Here is a 14,569-nt window from a genome sequence, read left to right as displayed (position 1 = left end):
CTAAATGGTAACAAAATTTTATCAACAGGATGTGTGAATTTTTGAGTAATATATTAGACATATTAGAAATTGTATGACAACCTTATCCTCTAGGGTAAACTGCTATTAATAATGGAAATTGGATAATTTAAACCTTAAAAAGCTTTTGGAAGGCTTGGTTTACCCTCTTGGGCCTCACACATTTGGGTTAGCCACTCTTACCAACTAAAATTAGGAGTCATATTTCATCTTATATTTCTAGATATTATTTTTTTTAAGCATCTGAGTAGGCCTGAATCTTAAATCCCTGGTTCCACATAGCTCATTTCACACTCTTAATCATATCAGGTTTCTATAATACTGATCATGGTTCAGGATTTTTTTCCACACCATTTATACCAAAGCAGAAAAATGCAAACCAGCTGGAAAAAATGAAAAAAGTTATCTACCACTCAAGATCAGTTCATATGGGAAAAAACTGTGCTCTTGATTTTGAGTATGGTCCTCAGTCATCATTCTTGAGCTGCACTTAAGTACTTGTGCTCAGTTTTTTTCCCACACAGACCCCCTGCCAGGTAAATAATAATTTACCTTCAATCATTTGAGAAAGATAAGAGAGGGCCCAGGGGAGTACTAACCACCCACAATTGTTAGTGTTTCTCTGATACTTAATGAGCTTGCATGAAAACACCACACTACCCAGAATTTTAAATTTCTGTTCTTTTTATTTTGTGCAGATGTGATGCATTGTCTTTCAAACCAAGCAAATCTCAGAAAAAAGTTCTTAAGAGGATGACCAAGTTTCTTACAGTTCCCAAATCTGGTATGTATTATGATTCAAGTTGTATACACCTGAATGTAAAAACACATAAAAAAGCTTTATCATTAAACAGTGAGACCCAGTGGCATTATGGGTATACTTGTTCTGCATATGGTCAATGATGGAAACTGCATGTAAACACATAATCCAGTGAGAATAGTATTATACAAAGGAAGATTTACCATTTTATCACTAAATTTTCAAACATTGCCCACAAAGCCATTGGGTCTTGTCTTCTTCATCACCTCCACTTTTTATTTCTCCAAAGAATGCTCAGCCAACTCTTCATCTTGGGGTCTTAAAGGCTGACTACCCATGAATAACATGGGTAACTTGGTTGTTTTTCAATTGTAGAGTCAAGTTCCAAGACTGATGGTGAAGATGCAGCTGGATATCTTTCTGAAGAATTGGATCATGCTCATGAAACAGCTTTTGTAGAACCTCCTCTTGGAGTGAAGCCATCTGAATCAGTCAAGGTTGGGGATATTAACTGCGATGAATTGGGAAAGGAAGATTTAAAGGCTACTAAGGAAACAAAAGCCACAAATGGGCAAGTACATTTAAGGGCATCAGCATCTTCAGGTCAAATGGTAGATGAATCAACAAGGAAAACCAAGCCATGTAAAGACAAGAAACCAGGTGAATCTCTTTTCAGATAATTTCTTCCATGTGTTATATTAAAGCATCTAGCCATGCTTCACTTACATATAGCCTCTTCTTGAAATTTACAGCACCTGGTTTAGGAGCTGATCCAAACAAGCCTCCTTGCCGCAAGGCTAAAATCCTTCGTCAAGAGAGGAAAATGAAGAAACTTGCATCAGTCAGTGGGGAACAGGTTGGTGCATGTTTAGAATGTCTCACTTTGCCTGATTTAGGCTTAAGTTGATAACCAACTCTTGTTTGAAAAGTGAGCTCATGCAACTCTCCCAAAGAGAGGGAGAATATGAAGATATGAAGACCACACCCCCAAGAGGGGTGCCAATCAAGGCTGTGCCTGCTAGTCTCACAGTTCCTTAAGTTTGGCAGATACAATCCTTGTAGTTCAGAATTAATAACAACAGGTGAAATGTCTGTTCATATGTTTAAACAGCAGTCCTTTTGCTATTATTAGGAATTTGTTGTAAATGGAATTTGAAGAGCACTGGTGGGAGAGGGGAGGAAGAGGGGATGGGAGATAGGAGAGAAGAGGAAAATTTTGGAAGGCTGGAAAAAAGTCTCAGAGCAATTTAAAGATGTTCATGACCCACTGAAGACCAGTAATTCTCTAATGCAGATGCTGATGTCCAGATTTGTTTTTCCTCTCAATTACCAGAAAACTGAGTCTCAGTCAAGTTCCCAAAATGCCAAAGTCCCTATTACTAAGTCGTTGGAAGACTTCATGATTGACAGGTTGCCCAACCAATCACCTGTTCATGATCTCCAGGTACATGTTTTTTACTTCTTGTTAATAGAGATAGTATGTACACACTGATTTTTTATGGTTGATGAAAATGATGTCTCACCTTCATGTTGTAGACTATTTACCTGCACAAATTACAGACCAGACAGACGGGTGTACTAAATTAGTTCATGTTAATTGTTGCCAGATCTCTGTCATTGAATTTCACTTTGAATGACCTTGCTATGATGATGACAAGTCTCCTGCATTATGCAATAGTCAGACTTCTTTTCGACGAATACTGTCTAGGCCAATGCCAGCCATCCTATTTTATAAGACAGTAAAGAAAAGCAGCTATTATTTTAATTAATAAGCTAGCAATCAGAAGTATGACTTCTGTCAAGAGCCATATGGATTATTTTTCCAAATATTCTTTTGTCCCTGATTGAAAATCATCTTCTCTTCAAAAGTACTTGTATTATTTTATGTTACAAATGAAAATGTTTCTGCCAGATGGTTTATGTGGTTATATGCATGTGGTGGTTGTACCCAGAGTGCACAGCCAGAAAATCAGCTTGTAAAGAATTGCTCAATTTTTAAACTTGTCAACATGACTTTCCTTTACTCATAGATCAAGCTGATTCCATCAAATCGAAACAATCAGCAATTCATTGAAACCTTGCCACAGACCAGAGAGTTGTTTTTCAAATACCAGCGATTTATTCATGGTGACCCCCCTGAAAAATGCACAGATAAAAGGGTATTGAGTTCAAAATGTTCTAGAGAGTAGGATGGGTGGTCACTTCTTGTATATCATATGCATTTCAAGAAAACCTCACTTCCCAATTTACCTGGTCATTATAAAACATTTCTCATATGAAAGTGTGAATTAAATTGAAATTGCATCGCAAAATTACAGCTTCACAGAGGGTGAAGATGCAATTTTGACAAAGGGTGATCTATGAGACAATAAAGTCTCACATTAAAATTTCTAAAATTTTAAGGATTGCAAATCTTTTTGTATATTTCAGATAAATAAGAAATCAGATTTGTTCAAGTCAGTATTTGAGAAGTGACCATTTTTGTGAAAAATTATTATTCTCAGGTCAAATTGGTGAGAGTGAATTTGCAGTGTGATGAATTTAGAGCAACATACCAACAGACTTGTGTTCTCTTTGCAAAATATCAAATAGCCATCCATAAGGACCACCCCAGAGAATGTGGTGAATCACAGGTTAGGTGTAGCTGTTATTTTTGCATTTTCTCACAAAGAGAATTGACTTTGAATATCTAACAAAAGTAAACCAGGACTTCTGCAGTTTTGCTTACCTATGCTCTATAGTTGGTATACAAAACTTTTTCAACCAATTAGATGGAAAATCAAATCATGACTTTCCGAATGCTCCGACTTTGAGTCCTGATTGGCTGTTCTGATATTTTTGTTTGTTTTCATTGGTTGTTGCATTCAGTTATGTTTTGGTTTTGGTTTTGCAACATACAAATAAAAAGTACTGTTAGTGTTATGAACTGAGTTGAAAACGTAAATTGGCCACCATAGAGAGTTTAAAGGCTGACATTTTGAGCATTAGTCCTTTGTCAGAGTGTTGTTAGCCCTTCGCTCCAACTGATGAAGGGCTAACACTTGAAATGTTGACACTGTAGGGACAGTTGAATTAAATTCAATTAAAACCAACTGGATTCTGAAGTGACCACCCATCCAACTCCATGAGTTTGTGTTATTATATACATTGAATAATTAAAAGTAATATATAAAATTAAACAATGCACTTGTCATGTGTATTATTAATTTGCTTTTCAAATTTATAGCGAATGAGTTACTTCAGACAGGCTGCTTTTCTTATTACTCATTCAAGGTTAATAACTTCTGTAAATTTGTGCAACATATCAATTCATAGTTGTGCCCTATGCCAAAAAATATTTTGTTTGAAAAATATCTGTGTGGAATGTGTTGATTCCATAGTTTAAACATGGGTCATGGTAGAGCTAATGCTGTTATTAAAAGAAGTTTTCTCAAATTTTAAAATATTTTACATTCCTCTGAGAGGTGCAAAAGGTAGGGAGTTCTTTTTTTTTGGAGCAGTTTTACACAAACAAACACAATTTTTACCAAAAATAAATTAATAATAATTATCATAGCATTCAAGGAGCATGGAACGTTTGCTTACAAACCAAAGAAACGATGCAGATGTAATAAAGATTATTATTTATAATAATTACATGTATTTAATGCATCACCTAAATGGTAACATGTACCTGAACCTCGGGTAAGGATTATTCTAAGTATTTTGTATCGTTTTTAAGAAGTGTGTTTTGAATTGTTTGATTTTAGTTCAAAAGATTCTTGGTTGACTCTCCTCTCGAGGTATGTTTGTATTATATGCACATTGTTCCTTTTAAAGACTCATGATAAACAATAAATATTTGAACCCCGAAATTCATGTAACAGTTGATCTCGCAGTTTGATCGTCCGGGTGAGAATAGCGCTGCGAAGGCTAGTTGTTGCTGGTAGTGACTCAGGCTTTGAAAACCATAGAAGCGTCTCTCATAAGGACTTCCTTTAATGTCATCAAATTGTCAGTCACCACTATCGACAATAGTATATTTCAAGACCCAGGCTTTCAATATAAGCTATTTTCCAGTAGTCTACCATCACCTGTAAGTCCTCTTAGCACTGTCTATTTAGCGTGTGAGCAGGCTTTCTCTCTCTCTCTCTTGTGTTTGGGGCGTGTGGAAAGAGTTAATCGAAATCCCTGCAAGGTTACTTTCACCTGGACGGTAGACTACGTGATGAACTTCTCGACGGAGATGAGTCATTTTTTGTGTCATAAAAATAAAATATTTTAATACAATGAATCCTTGAATTAGTCGTTTGAGTATTTTTCTTTCCCATCACCAAGCTCGGAAAGTTAAATCTTTGAATGTTTGAATTGTTTGTTCTCTTAATACCTTTCAGCGCACAACTGGACCAGAAGCCCCACCAATGGGCTTTGGATCGTTTCATCAACAATACTTTCTCGGCGGTAAGTTGTTTTACTAGGAGCTCACCCACGGACTTTGGAAATAGTATTTATTTCACAAATAGATTCCATGTCGTCGTGCGTCTGTTCATTAATAGAGATGTTAATCATGATGTTTCTGGCAAACGAATAACGACTACATGACGTTTTCCGATTGCCTTCGTCACCTCTTGCACTTGAGCTTTGCGTACCCAGCGAAATGCCTTAAAACAAAGAACAGTACGGAGTTAACTGCGCTTGAGTATTATTTCCGATAATTTTCAATTAAAGTCAATGCGAAACAGTTGTTTTACCACAAAGAAGGAGTGAAGAAGCTTTCCCTCAAAGTTCACGATAGCTAAAATACTTTACACTAGCATAAGATAATATACTTTTTCTCGCGCTTTTCATTAATATGAAACCTCCTCCCTTCACGTTGAAAACGGCAGAGGGCAAACGGCAAACGTTAAAAATGGCGGGAAAAATTGGTCACATGGTCATCTTTGCCATTTCCTTTGTATCGCAAACGTCTTTAGATCACAGATGACGTCAAAATGTGATAAGAAACAAAAGTAGAGTTCAATACTGTGATACTGCGATACTGCAATACTGCGATTCTGCGATACTGCAATACTGCGATACTGCAATACTGCGAAACTGCAATACTGCGAAACTGCAATACTGCTCAAGCAGTGTTCAATACTGCGAAGATCGCTTTCATATTCACTTCTTTATCCGCAGTTGTAATATGTGACTTTCATATATTCATAGTCGTTTATTTACCACTTTACGGGTTTATTTGGTACCAACTTATTAACCAGCTCTCAGTCGGCTTGTCAGCTCAAATGGTAGAGCACTGCACCGGTATCGAGGGGGTCATGGGTTCAAATCCTGTACAGGCCTGAAATTTTTTCAGGCCTTAGTTTCACTACTGCTCAAGTGGTGTTCAATACTGCGAAGATCGCTTTCATATTCACGTTTTTATATATTCACAGTCGTTTAAGAACCAAATAGTAACACGAGGCGTATCTTAGTGTGTTATTGATGTTCTCAGTACTCTATGACGTCCTCTGTGATTTATTATTGAAAAGACGCACGGAAACATGGAATCTATATGCATTTGAGTTATATGATAGAAAATGCAAAATCTTGTTAGTAGTGATGTCATCTATGCGTCCGTCCTCCAATAGATCATAGGTAAGAACCGGTCAAAATGCGTGTTTAATTCAGCTTACAATATAAAATAACAATGGAGAAGGTAAGTTTAATGTTCCGCTTACCGTATGTTCACTTTTTTGCGTTGTGGCGTTTCATTAATGTTTTACTGTCTTTCTACGTTTTTATTCAGCTCACACATCGCACCTTGTGCATTTTGACGCTTATACTTCTGGAATGCATTCTTATGTGCAAACCTTTAGTGTTGTTTTGCCCGTATGGTTACAGTCTCCAACCATCTTTGAGAGAGAAGCTAATTTTCGTTCTTTTTTGTTGTTGTTTCATTTATTTGTTTGTCTTTTTGTGGCAGATAAACTCATAGCAGTTGGAGTGCTAGACATTCTTCCGCGCTGCGTTTCGTCTGTGTATTTCTTTTATGATCCCGATTATTCATTTTTATCTCTTGGGGTCTATTCCGCTCTGAGGTAAACTTTAGTCTTATTTTTAAAATGCCCTCTCAGAGTTCTATTTTTTTTATCATGCTCCTATTCGTTACCAAGAGAATGTAAACTGTTTCTAATCTCTTGTCGGTACTCGAGCCGGAGTCTTGGAGAATGGCGGAATTACCAAGCAATATCTGCCCAAAACCAATTTTCAGTTCCAGTTTTTAAATTCTCCTCAAGTCAGATGAAACTGAACGTCTTGTTAGTTCTGCAGGTGTGAAAACCATATGAACGGTTTGAAACAATTCTAACTCGAAAAGAAGGTTGACCAAGTATGTCGGCGAGGTAACCGGTACGTCGGCGAGTCGACCAAATTCGACTGTCCGCGAGTTGACCAAAAGTGTCCGCGAGGTGACTAGTGGTGTCGGCGAGTTGGTTGGTGGCGAAGTGACCGGGTGCCCCTCTAGCATGCCATTTCATACACTTATCTCTCTGAATGTACAGTCAAACGCCTATAGCCTTTTGCTTTCATCTCTCTCGTAGGGAAATTCATTTTGCTCGCTGCCTTCAAAAAAGCGTCCCGACCATTCAGAGTTACTACATGGGTTTCTACATACACTCGTGTCCAAAAATGAGATACAAGGTGTGTACATTGACCGGCATCAGCAATAACTTGGCTTTTGGTCATATTGGCTGAGTTAAGTTTCACGACAGTCAATCGGAAAGTGATTTACATCGCTGTGCTGCTTTCTCTCCAGGGTAACTACTCACCATCCTACCTGGCCTGTCCAGAGACGTTCAATTGGATTCCCATGAAGCAGTGTCTCCCTAAGCTCGACCTCAGTAATTATTCTCGGCTCGACGACTCAGACGAAGGTGAGACATGGTAAATCTGTGGGTGGTGGGGGGTGGGAGTATTATATTATGGGGTGTGGGGTGAAGCACTGGCCAGAGACACTTTTAGTGTTGTTTTCCTTGCGAAGAATTTCATGAGTTCCCCATCTAAAGAGAGCAAGCGACACATTTTCTCGTTGTAACAAACCTCCTTATGATCTCGTCTTCTTTAATTTTGGTTGCAATTGCAGTAGTATATTACTTGACCTAAACCCCATTCACACCAAAGCTCAAACATGTTTTAAAGCTGTTCGGTTAAACATTGTTTAAAGTTTTGCTCTATACAAGCTGCTTAAACCCGTGTTTGTCGGCTTCAAATGTAGCACACTTCCGGGAAGTTCAAGTCGGCGATTACTTGAATCCTATGGAAAATTCAGATTTTCATTCAGTTAAACCCGGTGTAACTAAACATGCTTTTTGCTTCGTGAGCAAAGCTATACGAGGCTTCTCATCACTCGTAGGTTGTCTTGAACTTTATTCGTTGTAAAGTCGCTTTTGTCAAACAAATCTTTTTTTCACAACTTTTCTAGAATCTCCCAAAGCAACCGCGGATGACGTGCTTGTTTTTTATAAGCGGAAAGCCCTACCTTACCAGGTAATCTCTAACTTTATATATGCTCTTTCTCTCCCCTTGATCCTCCTTCCCACCCCCTCTCCCCTTTCCCGGCCTTTCCTCTAACCTTTTTCTGTCCTACTTTAAGCGAGTAGACCCCACTTGATGTTGTTACTTCTTGGAAAATCGAGGCCAAATTTGGCAATTTTTTTCTTTTTCCATTGACGATTAACTGTGGCACGAATGAAATGTCTCGTAGTAGGGATTCACGTAGTGTCCTTTTCAGCCGTTCTTTTGATGTCACGTGCTCCCCCACGATAATCATCCAGGGTCAGCGTTGCGTGACACTGGAACAGTTGCGAACATAAGAAGAAAACTAGAATGTTTGATGTAATACATAGCAATAACACTTACTGTCGCTGATGTGTCTCTCCTGACAGATGTATGAAGCTTATACAGAGGCAAATGATCGCGGGGAGGTTCAGGAGTACGCAGAACTCGTCGGACCTGAGGTTTTGCCAAGGATGCTGCTCTACAGATCCGGTTAAAATATGCTAAGGTTCCAGGCCAAGAGAGGATAAAGTCAAGGCGTGGCGGTCACACGTCGCTTCTGGCGCCATATTTAAGAAACGATTGTTCTTAAAAAAGGGGTAAAAAAGTTATGAAACGGTGCATCAAGGCGGGAGCCTCTAAAATCGTTTAGAAAGCCTTGATGTTAGCTCAAGAAAAGAGTATTCGAACGGATTTCAACAAATTAAAAGGGGGCGCTACTCCGACAACAATAACAATAGGTCAGTGGGTGTTATGCATATTCCTTGCTCTTATTTGCGAGAAGGTCTTTCTTTAAGCCTTGTGCCCCAAGCTTCATAGGATCAGGAATTGTTTAATAAAAAGGCAAATATCTTCTGTTTGAAATAAAATGATATGCTTGGTTTAATTGGTGAGAAGTGTACGGTTGGTTTTCGCGAAATGGGACCGAATTGACTTTGAAACTTCTGTTTAGTGTATCATTAGTTTGACTTCTGTTTAACTGTCCGAAATGGTTTTTACCCTGTTGTTGAAAGAAACATGTTCTCGTGGTATGGTTAGAAAATCCAGCACGATTTCCCTGAGTTTTCGAATTTCGCGAAGTTATACCTTCGGAGTCAGAGGTGACCCTGCAAGTGTGCCGCGGGGTGGTTTGCAAATTAATCGACGCGGCTGTCTGGAGCAAGTCCCAGATTTATTTTATTTTAATCCACATGAAACAATGGGTTAGAGAGCTACGAGGAGCAGACTAATCTTTAGCCTTGAACTTACGGTTAGTTTCAATAATAGTTTGGTTCAATTATTTTTCTCTCTGTATCTAAGCTTCCTTTCAAGGAGTATTTTGTTCAAGAGCTGATATTTGTTGTTTTTACTGACCGGCTGAGAGACGCAAAAAGTCAATTTAAAACACTCTCTTGATCGTCTTTTTATTAAGCCACCACTTGAGATTTTCATGAGTTAGATTATTAAGAATAATCAACGTCAATTAAATAGAAATCGAAGGGACCTTTACCCGCAGGAACTCGTGACCATATTCAATCATTAATCGTGGGTTTAAATGCTTGACTAGAGCTTACTAACAAAGCAGCTTATCTACTCTTCCAGAAATCATTAGTTGGGTCACTTCTCCAGATCAACTTCTGGGATGATCTTTCACCGCTCTCTCCCTTTGGATGTGGTTAACATTCAATGTGTTTATGCAATCTTGCAGACAAACATTCAGAGGGACAAGGGAGGTAGTGAAGGTACGAACAAATGTGTCTGGGAGTTTAGGCTATCTAAGAAAGAAGTTGTATTCTTGGAGACTTCAGCCGTGGATTACTTTGATCCTGCTTGTTAAAATTCAGGACCAGCAAGGTCAATTCACAAATGAAGTGAGGTTTCCTGTCTGCTCCAATGTCTCCAACGAAACTTCTTTGCCAATCTTTCTTTGCCTATCATCGATCTCTTATGCTATCTATAATCAGGACAATCTTAAAAGCACAGGGATTTAAAGCACTCTACCAGAAAATATTTTGACGAGCGAGTGCTCGGTATTTTCTTCACTAAATTTATGGCCGCCATTATGACTGGTAACAGGTGAATTCGATCCCTTGCATGGCTGCACCAATTCCACCGCTTGAAGTATGGTTGTGTGACCCCTAACTTTTGATCTGACGCGAATTTTCGGACTTGAATACTGAGGTACTATCATAAACCCAGTACAACTTGAGACGAAGTGTTTTGGTTAATGAAAGGAATTCGATTCTGATTGTATTCTGGAATACAACAGAAGCAATCACTGCAAATCAGTGTTTAAACATGTTAAAAAAACATTGCTTTCAGAGTAAAAAAAACATTGCTCTCACAGTATTAGACGGAAAAGTGATAATTGTCCGATTTCTGGGCACGGTATATCAGCAAGAAATTGATGAATGAGTAAATGGATTTATGGATTGGTAGACGGACGGACTGTCATGCGTTTGCTTGTTCTTTTGCATTACCATAAAGTGAGTTCGACCAAAGCATTGCACCAGTAAAAGTGGTGAATTTTCAAAGTTTGCCTGTAGGACTTTATTTTAAGAAGTGATGTTGAATTTTAGTTGTTCTTTTGTATTACGATAAAATGAGTTCCACTAAAGCATTGCACAAGTAAAAGTGGTAAATTTTCAATGTTTGCCTGCAGGGCTTTATTTTGTGAAGTTATGTTGAATCTTGGCTGTTCTTTTGTATTACGATAAAATGAGTTCCACCAAAGCATTGCACAAGCAAAAGTGGTAAATTTTCAAGATTTTTCTGCAGGGCTTTATTTTGTAAATCGATGTCAAATTTATTAAATAACCGCAGAAATTTGATCAACGTTCAATTCGCTACCATCCCATCTTAATTTCGGAGACATTTGCGCGAGATCTGGGGTTGAGGAAGAAGTCGACTTTAAAAATGGCGTCTAGGCCGACGTTGTTTATGAAAAGAAACAGTGTTTCATGCCGCATTGTCTGGCTCTACTTAAAACAGGTGAGTATCAAAAATAAATCTTTTCCAGATGAATGACTCGTTGAGAAAGACTAACGTATGTTTTGCTCGCTTTGCCGATCGCACGGTCAGTCCAAATTTTCAAACACAGTTTCCCTCAAAACTTCCACCGAAAGCACTTTTTCTACGGCTCTTCTTCCTCTCTGAAGACTTGAATAAATATTTTTTTTTTACTGTGAAACAGTTGGAAGCTTAAATATTTTTGGAACCTCAACCCTTAAACGCTTATTATTTGACGATAAATTCTCCGATCTATTTGGTACCAGCTGAATTTCCTTACAAAAATGTACTCATGTACCCAAGTTCAGAAATTTGGACTAACATCACGTAAAACTACACATAAAATCATAGTTCTTTCAAATCTTATGAATTGTTTGCTTTATGATATTAAAAACTAAATGGAATATGAATTTCTACGAATTGATAACCATGAATTAAGCCAAAGATTTTGAGATAAAAGGCAGGAAGAAGTTGAAATTAACTTGTAGCAATTTTTTAATATTCTACCAAGAACTTGTGGATTGTGTGCATTGTTATTTGTCGGTTATTTTTCTTTTAATTTAGAATGAAATTCCATTTGTGATGATTGATTTGGATGAGTGTAAGCCTTCAGATTTTGAAAGCAGAAGCCCTCTCGGTACAGTGCCAGTATTGCAAGATGGTGGCCATAATATTTACGGGAGGTAAACTTTTATCATAAGGCTCATCTGTGCCAGGTGGCTACAAGGTTTTTCAATCAATGAGCCATTTTCTGTGGGGAAAAATTTGATCCATGAATACCTGAAATATGGGATAACCAAAATGTACCTTAACTTGGAAAAATGTATCTCCTGTTATGTCACAATTTTTTGACACTGTTCATCAACTCAATGATAATGAAACCAAGCACACAAATAACTTAAGTTTACTAGAGCTTCATGGGTGTGTCAGATGAAGCCAACATTTATGCTATTAGACTGCATAGTAGTCTTAGTTGAAGAGAAATTTATGGCCCCATTGTCAGTGGCAGATCCAGGAGGATCAATTTGAGAAACTTAACAGACTAATATTTCCTGCTTTTTTGGTTTTCTTTTCTTTTCTTTATAGTCAGGCTATAGTCTATTACTTGGCAGAGAAATACACAAACTATGCAGGTTTTGGAAAAAACAATGAAAGACCACTGATAGAGTCTGTCATTAACTGGGCAGCCACTACACTACTGAGGTATTATACTGACTGAGGTTTACTTTCTTCAGTTATCTAACTTATTACAGGCTTGCAACTAGCATTGAAGAGAAAAACACTCTTTGTTCATTTTGGTGACACATGCATTTATTGGCAGGGTGTAAGATCAGAACCCTCTCCAAAATGGTTCAACCTGAATTAGCAATTTATTACACACAAAAAAATGTGTCTGATACACCTGTAACAGAAAGGGTTGTAGCCAAGGAAATAGTATGCTGGTTATGAATAGAGTTGAACCAGTCCAAAAGGAGACCTGGTGACAGAATATTACTCCCAATCTTTTGCAAGCCCTTCACAGTGAGGCTACCAGACATGATTTCAAATGCAGGTTATTGAAAAAGAGTAGTGTAAACAAGTACCCTTTAATTTGCTAAGTTTCAAATGTAAAAATTCAGCCAATGATCACCTGTTTGACAGCCAATGCTAATAGCAACAACCGCAAGTTGTACACCATCATGATCATCCAGTAATCTTGAATAATTTAATACAGCAACTTATGGTTTAATCAGAGAAAGGGGTGTTTGAAATTTAAAGATAGATTTTTATGGCTGGACTTAATGCTGTGTGCAGAGTCACCAAGGTCAATATTCTTTTGATATAAACAATTTCAAACTTTCATGAATCTAGTAAAAGGTATTGCAGTTACTTTAACTTGTGGATATTGTTACTGCATTTCTTTCTGGGAGGATAATTGTTCCCTATGATAATGTTGTAACTTCTGTAACCATTTTGGAGATGTTTGAAGATCTCAAACTCTGTCCCAGTATACTGATTTACAGGTTGTGGTTCAGTTGTTTGCAGCTGTTCAAATTTAGCTATCACTGCTACATACATGTATTTGTAGAACCAATGTATGTTTAAAACTCTTAAATTAAATTAATATTGAAACAATATTGATACAATCTGACAATTTTAAGTTATTTTTAATGTATGGTATTCCATCAACTCATATCAACTGATGTTTTTTTCTGCAATTAAAACATTTTTTTTAGGGACATTGGAAATAATTATGTCTACCCAAGCTTAAACTGGCCAGGAGTCGCCTTGGCCAAAGAAAGCAACTCCTCCCTGGTAGACTTCGGCAAGAATGAAGTGATCTTTCACCTGGATGTTTTAGAAAAGCACTATTTGTGTCACCATGAGTTTCTGTGTGGCAACTCATCCACTATTGCAGATTGGTGGGTTGCTGTAGTCCTCTCTTTGTTAGAGCTGGTGTGTTTTGACCTAACACCCTGGCCAAGGCTGAGGTCATGGGTGTGCAGTATGAAGTCCAATGGTGATTATGTGGATGTCAGCTATAATCATGAAGAAATGGTGCGGAAGAGTTTCTATAATTTGAATAGCAGTGCTTCAGATCTGAAGACTGTGAGTGTTGAGAATCTCACCTAATTGCTTGAACATATTTCTCTACAAACAGCATACAGTATGGTTCATTTAGTAGGAACTTGTTCATTGACCATTTCATTAAATTATGTAAATGTAAACTACGAGCTGTCTCCTGTTCTCTTTAAAAAAATAGAAATAGCATCAAAGGGTGTGTTTTGACATGGCCCCTTCTTGTTGTACCTCGTTATTCATTCCCTTCCTCCTCACACCCCTTGGACTGTAAGGAGTACTGGTAATCTGTATTATAATGTTCATGTTCCTGCTCTTCTTAATTTGCTATGGGAAACACAATGGCCTGGAGGTTAAATCAGTGGAATCTGTTTTTAAAGGTATGCTTTTGATCCCAGCTTTCTGTAGTGATCTTTGACAACACACTAAAATCCAGCCCACGTGAACTCTCTCTCTGCTCAAGAGTACGAATGGTTATTGGCACTGCTGGGGGCAGCCATGCAATGAACTGGCATTCTGATTAGGGGGGCAGGTGCCAATATGCTGCAAAATTTTTACGCTACAGAAATGGGAGTTAACTCTAGCATGGTGTGACCTAAAAGGCATTAGCTGACTCGACCTTGAGCCTCTCTCTATGCTGTGATGGTGCAGTAATTATCTTATACAGATGGGAAAAAAATTCTAAAGGAGATAGTGCATAGTTACATTGAATACCCCGTAGATGTGATCGAA

General features: G+C 37.9%; 2 protein-coding genes across 3 annotated transcripts in view; both read left to right on the top strand.

Moving 5' to 3' along the window:
- The window catches only part of LOC131780420 (arginyl-tRNA--protein transferase 1), a 10,239-nt gene extending 1,063 nt beyond the window's left edge, over nt 1-9,176 (top strand). The window contains exons 4-15 of one of the 2 annotated variants that reach the window (XM_059097030.2): nt 717-802; nt 1,154-1,438; nt 1,531-1,634; nt 2,112-2,222; nt 2,809-2,937; nt 4,528-4,560; nt 5,152-5,218; nt 6,720-6,834; nt 7,336-7,435; nt 7,551-7,668; nt 8,217-8,281; nt 8,680-9,176. In XM_059097030.2, coding sequence (XP_058953013.2) covers nt 717-802; nt 1,154-1,438; nt 1,531-1,634; nt 2,112-2,222; nt 2,809-2,937; nt 4,528-4,560; nt 5,152-5,218; nt 6,720-6,834; nt 7,336-7,435; nt 7,551-7,668; nt 8,217-8,281; nt 8,680-8,787 — 1,321 coding nt within the window. In that variant the 3' untranslated portion in view covers nt 8,788-9,176. Of the gene's footprint in view, nt 1-716; nt 803-1,153; nt 1,439-1,530; nt 1,635-2,111; nt 2,223-2,808; nt 2,938-3,282; nt 3,412-4,527; nt 4,561-5,151; nt 5,219-6,719; nt 6,835-7,335; nt 7,436-7,550; nt 7,669-8,216; nt 8,282-8,679 lie in introns of both variants that reach the window. The other variant, XM_066171966.1, reaches the window with a different exon arrangement.
- Nucleotides 9,177-11,143: 1,967 nt separating this feature from the next.
- Nucleotides 11,144-13,989, top strand: LOC131780014 (dichloromethane dehalogenase-like). Its single transcript, XM_059096634.2, has 4 exons — nt 11,144-11,260; nt 11,843-11,961; nt 12,365-12,481; nt 13,495-13,989. Exons 1-4 carry the CDS (start codon nt 11,186-11,188, stop codon nt 13,889-13,891), a joined length of 708 nt encoding a protein of 235 aa, XP_058952617.2. The 5' UTR covers nt 11,144-11,185; the 3' UTR covers nt 13,892-13,989.
- Nucleotides 13,990-14,569: the final 580 nt, after the last annotated feature.

This window comes from Pocillopora verrucosa, chromosome 9, assembly GCF_036669915.1.
Source record: "Pocillopora verrucosa isolate sample1 chromosome 9, ASM3666991v2, whole genome shotgun sequence".
Classification (NCBI taxonomy): domain Eukaryota; kingdom Metazoa; phylum Cnidaria; class Anthozoa; order Scleractinia; family Pocilloporidae; genus Pocillopora; species Pocillopora verrucosa.
Note: the sequence above shows the minus strand (reverse complement) of the source record. Positions and strands in the feature narration are given on the sequence as shown.

Bases quoted from the DNA above. Each gene is read 5' to 3' on its own strand.
- LOC131780014 (XM_059096634.2), top strand. From the start codon at position 11,186: ATGGCGTCTAGGCCGACGTTGTTTATGAAAAGAAACAGTGTTTCATGC. The intron at 11,261-11,842 runs GTGAGTATCAAA...CTTTTAATTTAG, and splicing joins TCTGGCTCTACTTAAAACAG to AATGAAATTCCATTTGTGAT. The intron at 11,962-12,364 runs GTAAACTTTTAT...TTTTCTTTATAG, and splicing joins GGCCATAATATTTACGGGAG to TCAGGCTATAGTCTATTACT.